Consider the following 15,400-nt stretch of genomic DNA (forward strand, 5'->3'; position numbering starts at 1 on the left):
CTAGACAAGAGGAAACAAGATCAGTAAGAGTAACAAAGTGCTTCAAGTCAATTTGGGTGCAGGTAATGCCAAGCAGTGTAAAGGCAATGCACAAAAATAAGTAAGGAATTATTATTATTATTATTTTTTTTTTTCAAAATAAGGAACATGTACAATGAAGCAACCAACCAATTTAAGACCTTCCATTATCATCATCAACAATTAACATCACTACAATAATGACCAAAGTACCAAGTGCTGGGTCACTCAAGAGCTGAACACAGATTCCCAGAGTAGAGCAGGACAGTGCGAGTCAATTGTAGCTGGAAGACATGATCTGCCACTGGGGACAACAGTGAAGAACAGTCTAGCTAAGTGCATAGTGCTTCCTAAAGAGCTGGGTCTTTAGCTGTCTTTTGAAAGTAGAGAGGGACTCTGCAGATCGAATGGAGTTGGCCAATTCATTCCACCATTTAGGGGCAACAGAAGAGAAGAGTCGAGCTAGTGATTTTGAGGCATTGTGTGCTGGAAGCACGAGGCGCTTTTCAGAGGCTGAGCGTAGCGGGCGAGAAGGGCAGTAGACCTGGATGAGGGGTTCCAGGTAAACTGGAGCAGTTTTGGTTACTGCTTTGTAAGTCATGATTAGAGTTTTGTATCTGATGCGAGCTGCAACTGGAAGCCAGTGTAGTGAGATGAGCAGGGGAGTGACATGAGCTGTCTTAAGCTGGTTGAAGACCAGACGTGCTGCTGCGTTCTGGATCATTTGCAGAGGTTTAACTGTGAATGCAGGGAGGCCTGCCAGTAGAGAGTTGCAGTAGTCAATGCGTGACATTACAAGAGCTTGAACCAGGAGCTGTGTTGCGTGTTCTGTCAGGTAGGGTCTAATCCTCTTGATGTTATAGAGGGAAAAACGGCAGGACCGAGCAATCGAGGCAACATGAACCTTGAAGGTTAGCAGGTTAGCTGATCGATCATGACACCCAGATTTCGGGCAGACTTAGTGGGCATGAGGTTTTGTGATCCAAACTGGATATTGATCTGTGGGTCCATAGTGGGACTGGCTGGAATGATAATAAGCTCAGTCTTGGACAGGTTGAGCTGTAGGTGACATTCCCTCATCCATTTAGAAATGTCAGCAAGGCAGGATGAGATCCGGGCTGAGACAGTGGTGTCGTCATCTAAACAAGATATAAATACAATTTTACGCAAAATCTTAACAATCTTAATAGTTGTCCCCCTCACTTCTGAAATCATGACTGCCCCCCTGGCCAAATTACAACAAATGTTATTTGAAGACTCTTTGCAAACAGAGCAGGTCTAGACCATCCTCTATGTTCTATTATTAACAAAGACCCAACATCAAGACAGGATAAGATCCAGTCCCTTCTTACAGACAGGACTCAGTCTGATCTCATCTTAATCCACCATGAGCAGAGCACTTTGCAGCATTCAGCAAGTTACAGTGGCAAGGACAAACTTCCTTTAACAGGCAGAAACCTCCAGCAGGACCAGACTCATGTTAGACACACATCTGCTGAGGCCGTGTTGGAGAGAGAGATAGAGGGAGATGAAGAGAGAGATAGAGATGATAGTGGTGGGACAGATAGTAGTGATTGTAGCAGCTGGAGTATGGCATGTCCACAGCAGCAGGCCGTCTACGGCAGGGATCCAGAGGAACCTACGAGACAAGGGAGCTCAGGGACTCCAGAAAGGTCTATGGTTAGTAACTTTAATGGGACAGGAAGAGTTAAAGTAAGAGACAGGCTGACGGAGGAGAGAGAGGGAAAGACAGGATCCCAGTGTGTCAGTTCCCCCAACAGTCTAACCTTATAGCATCATAACTAAGAGCTGATCCAAACCTGAGCCAGATCTAACTATAAGCTTCTTCAAAAAGGAAAGTTTGAAGTCTACTCTTAAAAGTAGAAAGGGTGTCTGCCTCCTGGACCCTGAGTGGTATATGATTCCAAAGGAGAGGGGCCTGATAGCTGAAGGCTCAACCTCCCATACTACTTTTAGAGACCTTAGGTACGACAAGGAGGCCGGAAAAAAAAATAGATAGAATCTTAAAATGCTGCTCATTGAGCATAAGTCTTAGAAGTGGAAAGAATCAAATCGCATTACTGTTGTTACTTTACTTATTTACATTTTCATACTTATATACCCCCACTATTTCGTAACTACTTTAGATGAGCGGCTCTGTCACCCACCACAGCTTGCCTTACATGTGTTTTGGATTCTCATCAGTGAACTAAACAAAAACATTTTAGTATTGTCAGTTTATCAGTTTGACTCGGGGAGTTGGTTTCTGTTTTCTAACTCAATCTCATTATTCAGCTGATATTCCTTTAAACATAATTCAAAGATTTTGGACCAAGCTTCATGCATAAAGAACAATTTTAAAAATAGACAAAGTTTTAGTTTTCACACACACACTTTATTGCAAAGGTTATCCACGGTAACATTTCCGTCACATTTAACAGCTTTCAGTGAAATGCACAGAAGCATCAAAACAAACAGTCTGAACAGGTTTTACTTTATTATCTGGAGTTTTGTTCTGAAGGTTGACTTCCTGTAATGTTTGTTTCAGCAGAACATAAAGATGTGACTGAGAAGAGATGAAGACATGTTAAATGATAAAACAGACTGAAGGGGTCACTTCAATAAAACATGCCGTTTACTTTCACTGGATGGATTTATTTCTTATTTCTGTTTATTCAAATATACTTCAGAAGTCAAGTCACTGTAACAAGCAGGCAGAGATTAACACTCTGTTCTTTTCATGGATAACCTGCTCAAAGGAATGTCACATTTCATCCAACAACAACAACAACAACAACAACAACAACAAACAACAAACACATTGAATGTTTACACTTCAAAATAAATAATCTAGGTGCCGCTCACCCCTCCTCCCCCTCCCCCCGACCACATTGTTTAAAATCTCCAGCTGCTGATTGGTCCTCTGCAAGGAAAAAGTGTGACACTGTAACAGGACAGGTGACCTCCAGTTGCTGAAGCCGTCAGGGGTCACGGCTGAAGACGTCTATGTGACCATGTACTCTTGCCGTTTGTTGAGCCGCACCTGGCAGAGCGACACGGCACCCACCGCCACGTAGATGGCAGCGGCGATGAAGCAGTTGATGCCGACCTGGTTGTAGAGGCTGTAGATGTTCTGAGGAGGATTTTTACTGTAGAGGAGAAGAAAAGATAAGTCACCTGATCCTCAAGGCTGAGTTCAACTTTGGAATCAGTTCATTTTACTGAACATTTAGTTTTTTAACTCAGACTCTCTCTCATCACAGCCCGGTTAATCTGATCAGATTAAAGCCGTTAGACTCAGTCAAATCTAGAAATCAAAAAGGATTCTGAAATCAGATTACATCAGGTAATCCAGTTTTAGTTTTTTTATCCTGATCAGACCTCCAGTTTGTGTTGTTGAAAACTTTTAAGTAGGAATGGGATAACTTAATTCCTAAAACCTGGATTATCCTGAACACTCAGCCGGCTGTGCAAATGAAAGAGGCAGGATGCAGGATGTAGGACGCAGGGCGCTTGATGCTCATATTGATGAAAATGTGGTTGTAAGTAACCAAGCGGCAATCTCCGGCCGCAAGAATTAAAGCCTGTGCGGAAGTGTTAAAAACTGCAGTTTCTGGACTGTCAGTTTAAGGCTGGCACCGTTAGTACCAGAATCCACATACACACCAAGTCAAAAAAGCCGATCTTCACAGCAGAAATAAACATGTTTACAGCCTGGTACAAAAAATGTGTGTAGTCTGGGTAGCTAATTTCTCGATCGGCACACACTTTACAGGGAACCAATTATTTCATTACACAGGTTTGCCATTATGCAAGGTACAGCTGACTTGATGGACAGGTGGGAACACTGTAGCTGTTGGCGAGGAGGCTCAAAGCCCGCCTCTTTACCTCACACTAGGTTGAGTTCAGTGTTTCCAATATGGCTCCTGCCAATGATTGGCTTCAAAACAGTGCTTCAGTAACAGGTGGGTGATGTCACGCATACTATACCCATTAATCATACAGTCTATAGTTGTAACTCCTGGTCCACCTTAGTAAAGTCGAAGACAGGAGTTGGTTTTGACCGTTTGGCTGACGAGTTATTGACCCCGGAGGCTGAATCTGTGAAATTCTCACTAAATAATAAATCATAATTTTATTTTATATTTTCATGCGTTATATCTGTAAGAGCCAGATTCATGTCTTGGGTCAAGCTTTGAAACACATTGTTTATTGTGCCACAAGGTGTCATCGTTTTGCTCATTAAGGGCACAGGTATAAAAGTACGTCACCGCCTGGGTATCAGATGTGTGTCTTGACCCGGAAGGGCAGTTGGGTTTTGAGCGTTGTTGCGTTGTTGCGTTATCACGTTGTTGCCTTGTCACGTCGTTGCCATGTCACGCTGTTACGTTGGATGCTGTGACGCTGCGTCGGCAGGCGGCATGGAGAACCGCGTCTAAAATGTTTGTTCGTGCAATGAAGGAGAAACTTGTGGACGCTGTCTAACTGTTCGTACAGTGATAAATAAATAAATGGATTGTATGGTGCTGCAAACCAAAGTTACGCCTAAGACCTGTTATTTCAACAACTACAGTAAACGGTATTGTATGGACAAACATATGACAGTACAACGCGTCAGCCAAGTCATTCCCGGGAGTAATCGAAACACACCGGCAGCTTTAGTACAGGACTAAGCTTCTATAATATCTCTGATTTCTGCTTTGTAATCCTTTATCTTTTGTTTTTTTTCATTGTCCAGCATTGTTTAATATCCTTGTATCTGTCTTTTAGTTTCATTCTTAATAGTAAAGCACTTTGTAACCCTGTTTTGAAAAGTGCTTTATAAATAAAGATTATCATTATTATAAATGTCTCTCACCTCTGTGAAAACTATGCTGACTGGCAAGTAGAGTTTTCATGTCTTTAAATTAGCTAAATTCAACAAACCTCCCATGAGTGTGGGACCCTGAAAGGACACAAGAGAACAAGTATTCTGGAACTTTTACAAGTTTTGCAGAAGTTCCTGCAGATTACTTTTAAGTTCTTGTTGGTAGTCAGATTTAGATACACTTTTTGTCATACTGGTTAAAATGATCTTTATGTCCTGATGGCAATCAATACATAATGTGTTCTTAAAAAATAGTGAAAAAAAGCTGCTATCTACAGCCGGAGTAAACCTGGGAAACGGCAAAATATTAAACCAATCAAATCCCGTCCTGCCGTTCTGCCTGCCTCCTGCACGTACATTTCCCCAGTGTGCACCCTGAGTCCCCGTCCCCTGCCTCTGCTTCCCCTGACTCTACTGACTGCCCCTCTCGCTCGAACTCGGGCCTGTCACCTCTGACCCGATGAGGTGCTTTGCTCAGGACTGTAGTCCGGATCAGAGTCTAAAAAGCGCTCACCACGGGGGCTCTGACAAGCAGAAGAATTAATGACATTCAGTAAGTCCTACAGAAATATATATGTACTGTAGCGTCCGTCCGGATGCTGTAGGGATGACGAGCCGATTCATGAACGCGTTGAGCTTTAATAACCGGCCACAATCGGCCGTGATCACGTCAACCAACAAAGCAACAATCAATGTTTGAATTAATGAAAAACTTCTCGTCTCTCCTCTCTCCCGCTCGCACACTCTACACCTCTCCTGATACATTCACTAACCGTCAACACAGTAGGAATTAAGAACATCTACACTGAACACATTTAACAAACAGTAGAGCTGTTACAGTATTATATGTGTTATAGCTTTTCTCCTGATATCGTGTCACCATGATGTCTGGGGGGTTAGACGGAGTCTTGAAGACATGCTACATTCAAATTTGTGCTAGTTTTCCGAGACTACCAACCCTAGCTTTAAGTGCCACCATAAAACAATACATCTTAGTACCATCAACGTTTTTTAAATATTTTGCACTTTGTATCTGAATCAATTGAACAGAATCAAATAGTAAATTAAGATTGTATTCCTGTCTAAAAACGATCAATATCAAACTGAAATACTGAATTTAAAGCAGCTCGCAGGATCTTTCAGTCTGTGTGGGTTTTGGCGCCCCCTGTGGACAACGTTTGTAGTCCCATTTATAGCTCTGGTAATCTGGATTTTGTAACGGTAATCTGGGTTACCTGGTCCTGGTGAGAACACATATATCTAAATCTTTGTTTCAGATTAAACTTTCTGAACAACCCAGGCCACAGACTGATCACAGCGTCTTCAGAAAATCATCTCTGTTTTAATGGGGTTATAAAAATGTTAAATCATTGTATTATGGCCAGGAACTGAAGTTCATAAACTGAATACAAAATGAACAAAACGATTCAAACAGACTCTTAATTACAAAAAAAAACACTTCTGTTTTTTGACTTTAAGACGACTCACTCTCCACGAATGTCCTCCTCTGTGAATGGGACATCCTCGATCAGCACGGCCGACTTTGCACTGAAGAAGATCCCCAGCATCGCCTGCAAGAACAGAGAGGCTAAACATGAGGCTCCGGGACACAGACGAGGGCACGGAGAGCTGGATGGGATACTAAATGCCTGAAATGTTTCTGAGGATCAATAACTGATGAGAATCAGAGTTGTGCTGCCTTATTTCCTCTGAGCGAGGAAGATCTTCAGCATTTGTATAACCAACAAACACAAAGATTTTCAGTTTGATGTCACGGAAAAGAAATAAAGCTGAAATTAGTGACACGTCAGCAAGTCTTTTGAGGAATCAATCACTGAAATATTTGATTGATTGAGAAAAAAAATGGATCACAATAATTTAGAAAATCAAATAATGTGGATATGAACTTGTGAAATAATACAACAGATGACCGATCAATCTTCTAACAGGGATTATAACGTGTCTGAATTATCCATGTAATTTTAGAATCAACCCCAAAAGATGTACATTTGAAAACAAAGTTGTGTGAATCAATATAGGGCCTTGTAATGAGCAGGAAGATACATTTTTAAATGAATGATTGATCCAATTTTCTATCATTGGTTAATTACTATTTACAGCTCCGTTTTACCTCATGCATGTCTGAAGCTGCTCTTGTAATTCAATTTATACAGTCCTCTGTCAGTAATGAGAAACAACTGAGAGCATTATCATTTGACCAATCAGGTTGGAGATACGCTGGGGTATCTGTGAGGTCATCATGTACTCATAAAAATTAAAGTTACAAGCAGACACACTCCTTGAGTCTTTAAAGGGAACATTTTAAATTCACCGTTTCTCTCAGACTGTATAGGGGACGGGGGCGTGGCCTCTGTAACATCACACCCCATCTGTGGACCCCTGTTTCACATTTTGGCCATCTTGTTTCTGATTGACTGCTCGGAATTACCGTCACCTGCCAGTCCCAGGTGTCCCCTGTCTGACTCCCTCCCCCTTCCTGGTCTCTTTGACTCTAAATGGAACCATAATTTACTAAATGAATATCTTGCTGTGTTGAAGAAGACTTGAAACTAGGGATGAAGCTCCTTTAACAGAGGAGGGATACCCAGAGCAAAAACTTGTGGGTACAAGTACTGATCTACTCTCCATAAAATCAACAACATTCAAAATATCTCCAATCTTTGTGGACCTTAAAGGCATCAACTCTGAGAAGAAATTATCAGAACTACTTTGATGTTTCCCAAAGTAGGACCTAAAGCTTGGACTGAATAAGACGTGGGCATAGTCTTAGTAACATAGTAGTGTTAGTCACACTGTGCAAACTAACTAACCATCATACTTGCACTTGCATACTTTCAAACCACTGTGTGTTTCGTGGTTTGATAAATTGTGCTAAATTCCTGTTTGAACAACTAGGATATTAGCCTCCTCAGAACACCCTAACTTGAGGCCTGGTAGTAATCTAATGTAAACATGTGAGTTGTATATAAATTCAGCCGTACAGTTGTCATGAATAGAGAAATGAGCTATAGAGACCCAAACTGTTTTTGTGCCAGGCTGTAAACATGTTTATTTCTGCTGTATCCTTTTAACATGGGGCTCTATGGGGACTGACTCACTGCAGGAGACACACTCTAGAGGACACTCAGAGAACTTCTGTTTTTTTGCACTTTCTTAATTTATTTGGTTTTTAGTCAGAATATCAGCCAAAAGCAGAACATTCAAGACGCAAACTTGGCTTCTACATTTAACATAATAAATGATAAATAATATAGGTTATTACAGGTGATTTACTTTCACAGTGGTCTAAAGTTAAAGGGCCAATCTTTCTAACACTGGTGTGACTGTTGGTGGAAATTCTGACATTTCCTGTTCCTGAACATCACTTGAGGACAAAAATAAAAATCACATGATTCCTTCAAAGTTCCTGAATTGAATCACTGCTTGTACAAACTTAAATACTGGCTTCTTAAACCAACCAATAACCCTTATTAGAGAATAATAATGACAGTAACTACAAGAACATATGTCAGCTTATATACATCTAGCAATGCACTACACTATGTTCTGTCTTCGTCCTCCTTCATCGTTCATTTCACTTATTCACCAGGTGTGAGACACATGCACAGGTTTAGGGACGAGCTCAATGATCAAACCGGCTGTGTTGCTTTTTAAAGCTCGTACATTATCTAATAGAGGTTTGGCTTGGCCTGCCTCGTCTCCGTCTATTTACTGGAATATAATACTATTTTTCGACACGCTTTTCTAATTTTCAGGGTATCATGTCTTCAGCCAAAATAAATACAGATATGAAAAAATAAGCAATTAAGAAAACCGATGTTTCCTCTAAACAAAACAGATATGTTTTCTGACAATTCCAGGAAATAGCCCGTACCCCTGCCGCAGCTCCATATGTCTTACCAGCATAATGACTCCCCAGATGCTGATCACGATCCCGCACGCGGCCATCTTCGGCCCACAGAACAAAAGCGACGGCATACCTGTGGACGCTTTGATCGATTTATCGGATAACTTTATTTTAGATTCAACAAACTGAGAAATGATCCATCGAAGGACGACTGAGCCCCGGAGTCAGCTGATCCTCATCACTCGGCTCTACTCGTGGATAGTCGGCAACTCTCGTGACTCACAGCCCCGGGACCAATCACAGTCTGCGATGTCACAGGCCCCGCCTTCTCTCTCAAGCTGACCAATGGCGTTGAAGTCTTAAAGTAGCGCAACATTTCCTTTATCCCGTCTACCTTTGTTGTCCAATTTTAATATCATATTTTGAATGTTTATTTATAATTTATATCGCTTCTCCTCAAAGTTTAAGATAATTACGCCAAACCTTCGTATTTGAGGACTCAGCTCGAGCTCTCTATGGAAGCCCGCTAACCACACCGAGCTAGCTAACGTTACAGGAGCTAACTGTAGCTAGCAGCTTTTTGTGTTCTCGTGTTGTTGTTTTGATTAAAGAAGAAGTTACAAGAATTAAACCTCCAGCTGCTTCTTCAAGATGACATCAGCCTCTGCAAAGGTGAGTTACCTGAACACATGAGCAGTGTGTATTTAACCGAGTCTGTCAGTGTGAAGAGAGCAGAACAAAACTCCATTCAGAAATCAGATAATTTAAGATCTTTGTCATGTCATGAGCACAGAGATAATCAAAACTGCTTTAACTTTCCTTGTTCTTCATTAAGGTGGTCTAAATTAAGATTCGGTTTGTAGTCAGTGTGTCAAACACGTTATTTTCATATAAATATCCAGGTTTTAAAGTGAACCATCAGTGGTGTGAACCCTGTGAAAGCTGATATTTATGCATGTATGCAGTGCTGCTTGATGGATATCAGAATCAGAAATACTTTATTTATCCCGGGGGAAATTCAGTTGTTACAGAATGCTCTTATACACAGTATGAAAAAGTAAAAATATGAATAGAAAGAAGGAATGAAATAAGATATAAATACGAATGAAATAATATAATTTGGATTAATAATAAGTATATACAGAAACGCAGAATAGTTACAGTTTGCTATGTACAAAAGCACTGGGAATGAAGGTATAATACAGGATGTTGAAGTGGCAGGGATATTGCACAGTGTATTTGTTACACAGAGTACAGAATATAGTTCAGTCAGCAGAGGGAGGGGTTGTACAGTCTGATGGCCACAGGCAGGAATGACTCCCTGTGCGCATCTGTGGTGCATTTAGGTGGGATGAGTCTCGCACTGAATGTGCTCCTGTGATTCAACAGCACTTTGCAGAGAGGGTGGTGGATGTTGTCCATGATGTTGTGGAGCTTTGAGAGTCAAGCTCCACACCGACAACATCACTGACCTAAGATCCATAATGCAATAATTACTTGTATTGTTGTATTGTTTGATCCTCTTTCACTCTCTCTTTTGACCAAACCTACACATCTGTTCTACAGGTAGGAGAGATTTTCTCTGCAGCCGGAGCTGCTTTCACCAAGTTGGGAGAGCTGACCATGCAGCTGCACCCGGTGTCCGACTCCAGCCCTGCAGGGTGAGATGCACACAGAAATGTACACAAATATCACAAATATACATGCCACAACTTTTTTGATATCAGACTCTGTCTTTACTGTTTTGAAAACCATAGCAGACAGGGTAAGGCTGCCACAGATGAACACACGATAAGTAAATGTTCCTACCAAGACTGAAGAAAGCATCAAGTTTTTGAGTTACACTGAGCTTAAACTGTGTGTTTGTGTGTGTGTGTTAACAGAGCCAAGTGGACAGAGACAGAGATCGAGATGCTGCGCTTGGCAGTGCGTCGGTTTGGAGACGACCTGAACAACATCAGCACGGTGATCAAAGAGAGAACTGTGTATGTCTGACAGTCCTATACTCGTATTCAGCACCATGTTTTTCCTGCATATTCAAAGTGTTTCTAACGGAAATGAAAACAACTCTACAGCCCGATAGCTTAGCGTAGCTCTGTTTAATTAAGTTACTTGACATAGAGACAGTCTGTAATGGAGAGCAAAAGCAGGAGTAACACAGTCCAGCGTAATGACATCCCGGCTCCTATGGTTGGTAATCTGAGGAAGATTCTTTCTCTCTATAAACAGATATCTGCATGAAGAGCAGCTAGCAATTTGTTCTAGATGAAACATTTACACTGAGACACAAATCTGCATGATTCTGTGTTACTAAAGACAATCAGCGTTTAAATTTCCTGACTTCCTGGAATGCATCAGAAATGATGGATCTCACCTCCATAGTAGTTTTCTTCTCCTCTTGAGGACAGACCGGACAAAGCTTTTTACTTTAAGCTATAACTAACCTGTAATTGCAGGAAAAACAGTCTGTATGGAGTTACAGTAGGTGTATCTAGAATTCTGTCTTTGATCTCAGAATTCTGAGAAAAAATTGAACATTCCGTGTAGAAGGTCAGACCGGAAAAAAAACACCAGTGGTTTTAATCACCTTTCATAGACCTCCATTCAGCAATCAAACATTGTAAAAGTTTTTTTTCCCCTCTTGAGGACACACTTGACAAAGCTTTTTACTTTCAGCTACAACTAACCTGCTCACAGATTCTGCATAAACATTTTGAATCTGTATCTCAGGGTCTGGATTTTAGTCTGATTGAGAAGTTTTCTGGTATATCTCTGTAGTCTGAGTAGTATCAACTAATCAGGTGTCAGCAAGCTTTTGGCTGCTTATTTTCTTTTCCTAGAGAAGAAGACACAAACTCTCGTAAAAGGTCAAGTTGTAGTAGTAGGGTGTTTGAATCAGTGTTCATTAGAAGAGCTAGCAAGTGTCATAGCCAGGCTAGTTGTTTCCCTCTGTTTTCTGTCTTTATGCTAAGCTAAGCTAACCAGCTCCATGATTAAATTGGTTCCTGTTCCCCCTGCAGCGCTCAGATAAAGACCACGGTGAAGAGGAAGTTGTATGAGGACAGCAGAGTCCCGATTTCTTCAGAGTCCCCGAAGAAGACTGTAAAGAAAGCATCTGTCACCATGACGCCAGCTCCACCTCCAGCTGCCCCCGCCATGATTGCCGTACCCACCTCACAAGTTGTCGTAGCGACAGGAATGCAGAACAGTCCTTCTCTGGCCCCGCCCATCAAGAAACAGAAGACGGCAGACGTGACACTGAGCGCACTCAATGACTCGGACGTGAACAGTGACCTGGTTGACATCGAGGGACTCGGAGATGGATCAACCAGCAAGAAACTCAACTTTGACCAAGGTCAGTGAGTTCATCACCAGAGGCTGTTAAGTTTACTTTAAGAATGCTGCCTGAGTGTTACATTTGTCACTTCTATCTCTTCTCCATATTTAAACATGCGTATATAGAGTTTTTAGTCCAGTCAGTTTTATTTAGTCAATGTGTTTTAAAAAAGAAATGGTACACAGCTTTTAGGTTCACTAGATTATATCTAAGAAAACCTTTCTGTAATGCTTTTAGACGCTGTGTAAAATTTAATTAAAAACCTTCTCAGATGTCTAAGCTCCCCATGCCATGGACTCTTATGATCCCCATACCATCAGGGATGCTGGCTTTGAACTGAGAGCTGATAACAAGCCAGGTGTCCTCCGCTCTTTAGAGCTCTTTAGAGCGGAGGACACAGCGTACATGATTTCCAAAAAGAATGTCAGATTTTGATTCATCAGACCACAGGACAGTTTTCCACTTCACCTCAGTCCATCTTAAACAGGCTCAGGTCCAGAGAAGTCTCCGGTGTTTCTGGATTATGTTTACATATGGTTTCCTCTTTGCATGGTTCAGTTTTAACCTGCATTTGTGGATGAAGGGATGAACTGTGTTCACAGACAATGGTTTAAGAAGTGATTTTGAGCCTATGCAGTGACATCCACTACAGTCGTGTCTGCTCTTAATGCAGTGATTTCCACTACAGAGTCATGTCTGTTTTTAATGCAGTGTCTTCCACTACAGAGACATGTCTGTTTTTAATGCAGTGATTTCCACTACAGAGTCATGTCTGTTTTTAATGCAGTGACTTCCACTACAGAGTCATGTCTGTTTTTAATGCAGTGACTTCCACTACAGAGTCATGTCTGTTTTTAATGCAGTGACTTCCCCTACAGAGCCATGTCTGTTTTTAATGCAGTGTCTTCCACTACAGAGTCATGTCTGTTTTTAATGCAGTGTCTTCCACTACAGAGTCATGTCTGTTTTTAATGCAGTGTCTTCCACTACAGAGCCATGTCTGTTTTTAATGCAGTGTCTTCCACTACAGAGTCATGTCTGTTTTTAATGCAGTGACTTCCCCTACAGAGCCATGTCTGTTTTTAATGCAGTGTCTTCCACTACAGAGTCATGTCTGTTTTTAATGCAGTGACTTCCCCTACAGAGCCATGTCTGTTTTTAATGCAGTGTCTTCCACTACAGAGTCATGTCTGTTTTTAATGCAGTGACTTCCACTACAGAGTCATGTCTGTTTTTAATGTAGTACAAATTTCCTCTAAAATCTCTCTCCCTGTGTCCTCAGAGAGTCTGAACCTGGACTCCAGCCTCATCATGAACTCCAGTGACCTCCCCCTGCTGTCCCGCTGACCACTGACCTCCCAGCCCACTCACGAGGAAGCACGACTTCTCTGAGACACGACAGCTTTTATTTAGTTTTTATTTCACACCTTTACGTTTCACTCCTGTTTCCTGACGTTCACCTGTCGCTGTTTACAGAGAGACAAGGTTCTTTGTGTTTTAATATAAATGTAGAACTTTACATTTAAAGAGAAGTAAAGATGGCACATTCAAACATTTAATTTTAGTTTGTTTTAAAGACAGGTGAGCTTCAGGTCAGGTCTCTGTTGGTTTTTCTTTGTGAAGCAGAATCATGTTTTAAAATCAGATCGTGACTAAATGTTTCGTATCATGAAGAAAACGACGTGGAGCTGCAGATCAGCTGTAAATACGTTCTCCTCGAACTCCTCCACTTCAATCTGCGGTGTTCTCTAACAAATACCATCAACGTGTCCACCAGACGTGATCTTTAAAAACTCCTACATGTATTTCTTCTTCTTTCGAAAGACTCTGTTCTCTCCTGAAACATCTTCTCCGGACGTTTGTTTAAACCACGAGGAGAAAGATCACCTTTAGGAGCTTTGTGACTGGAATGAAGAGAACCCAGACTGAGATTAGAAGAAGTCAGTAGATTCGTATTATGTTGGCCATAATCTGTAGATTATCATGCATCAGTGTTCCTGATTGTCTGAGGTCTTGAAGAGTTTTGATCTGAACATTTGATAGATCAGTGTGAGATGTAAAAACACGTTCTAATGATGTGAAGTAAAACAGGACAGTTTGATTTGTCTCCTTTTCTTTTCTTTTCTTTTCTTGTGTTTGTCATTGTGCCATGTGCCTGTGATGTCTATTTAGTCCTCTGCTGCCCCCCTGTGGCAGAAACTACAAACACCAACCTTAAACAAGTTTGTCTTTTAAGTCACCTAGACGATATAAATAATAACAATCTGATTAATCTGTTGGTATTAAAGATATTTAACATTATTTCAGTATTTTTAAAGCAAAATTTATGAGCTAATGTAAATGGTCTTCATGCCTGTGATGAAAGTAAAAAGAGGAAGAGGATGGACACTGTAGAAAAAGGACTTAACATTTTTGGTTTACGTGATAATCATCTGCCTGAAATTTGAAAAAAACAAAAACATGATCGACATGCCACATAGAACAAATCTTTTTATTCAAACACCTGGAAGAGTGTAGCTGCAAATATCAGACTTTTTTTTTATTATTGTTAATCAAATACTAGAAAATTTGCATTTCCTTACAGCAAATGTGTTGAAATGCTGGAGCTGAAGGCTGAAAATGTGGAAATGTGAAGGGAAAGTGAAAATGTTGTAAACCTACTGAAAATCAGAGCAAAAAGAAACGGTGAAAAAGAAAATTTGCAGACTTGACAACTAATTGAAATCAGGAGTAGCCATAGTGATCATAACTCAGAGAAAACACAGTCACTGCTGTTAGAATCCTGGCTCTGACAGTTGATTTCAAGGGGATTTCAGGTGAACAACTATCTGAAACTGTGGACGCTGGGCGATAGTCGTAATAGCTATCAAAAAAAGGATCGTCTGTGAGCATCCCAAGACTCTGATGAACACAGTGATGTGTTTTTCATGTCTGTACAGTGAGAAATGTAGTCAGGCCAGCGAGTTATGCAACATTGCAATGTTTGCTGTCCTCCAGAAATATTTAGCATTACGGTGGATGGCCAAGCAGTGAGACTTGTTTGACAGTTTGTGACCTGCTGGCTAAAAAGTACAATGTTGGCTTTGGTAACCCTTTTGACAGAAGCAGGAGAAGACAGGTAACAATTTGATGCCTTATTTGTGTCTGTGAAGTGAAATTTGTGGATTTTGTGACAGTTTGTTCAGAAGATTTCAAGGATCCCATCAGCAGGCCTCAGCCTTTGTCTGGTGAAATCACATGCTCTGCTGACATGGACATTCTGCCATACAGAACAATGTTAAAGAGTAACTAAACCCCAAACCATTTTTTT

General features: G+C 41.0%; 2 protein-coding genes across 2 annotated transcripts; one reads left to right on the top strand and one right to left on the bottom strand.

Annotated features, from left to right (window-relative positions):
- Positions 1–2,391: 2,391 nt before the first annotated feature.
- Positions 2,392–9,031, bottom strand: rnasekb (ribonuclease, RNase K b). Its single transcript, XM_034683497.1, has 3 exons — positions 8,807–9,031; positions 6,374–6,456; positions 2,392–3,167 (listed from the first exon to the last, which is right to left on the bottom strand). Exons 1-3 carry the CDS (start codon positions 8,882–8,884, stop codon positions 3,023–3,025), a joined length of 306 nt encoding a protein of 101 aa, XP_034539388.1. The 5' UTR covers positions 8,885–9,031; the 3' UTR covers positions 2,392–3,022.
- Positions 9,032–9,043: 12 nt separating this feature from the next.
- Positions 9,044–14,191, top strand: LOC117812608 (chromatin complexes subunit BAP18-like). The gene is made up of 5 exons (XM_034683496.1): positions 9,044–9,425; positions 10,320–10,414; positions 10,637–10,738; positions 11,774–12,108; positions 13,373–14,191. Exons 1-5 carry the CDS (start codon positions 9,405–9,407, stop codon positions 13,435–13,437), a joined length of 618 nt encoding a protein of 205 aa, XP_034539387.1. The 5' UTR covers positions 9,044–9,404; the 3' UTR covers positions 13,438–14,191.
- The last annotated feature ends 1,209 nt before the right edge of the window (positions 14,192–15,400 follow it).

Source organism: Notolabrus celidotus, chromosome 5 (assembly GCF_009762535.1).
Source record: "Notolabrus celidotus isolate fNotCel1 chromosome 5, fNotCel1.pri, whole genome shotgun sequence".
In the NCBI taxonomy this organism is placed as follows: Eukaryota; Metazoa; Chordata; class Actinopteri; order Labriformes; family Labridae; genus Notolabrus; species Notolabrus celidotus.

Excerpts from the sequence above, each read along its gene's own strand:
- rnasekb (XM_034683497.1), bottom strand. The coding sequence starts at position 8,884 with ATGCCGTCGCTTTTGTTCTGTGGGCCGAAGATGGCCGCGTGCGGGATC. Across the intron at positions 6,457-8,806 it reads TCTGGGGAGTCATTATGCTG|GCGATGCTGGGGATCTTCTT; the intron begins GTAAGACATATG and ends CTGTTCTTGCAG. Across the intron at positions 3,168-6,373 it reads GAGGAGGACATTCGTGGAGA|TAAAAATCCTCCTCAGAACA; the intron begins GTGAGTCGTCTT and ends TCTCCTCTACAG.
- LOC117812608 (XM_034683496.1), top strand. The coding sequence starts at position 9,405 with ATGACATCAGCCTCTGCAAAG. Across the intron at positions 10,415-10,636 it reads TCCGACTCCAGCCCTGCAGG|AGCCAAGTGGACAGAGACAG; the intron begins GTGAGATGCACA and ends GTGTGTTAACAG. Across the intron at positions 10,739-11,773 it reads GTGATCAAAGAGAGAACTGT|CGCTCAGATAAAGACCACGG; the intron begins GTATGTCTGACA and ends TTCCCCCTGCAG.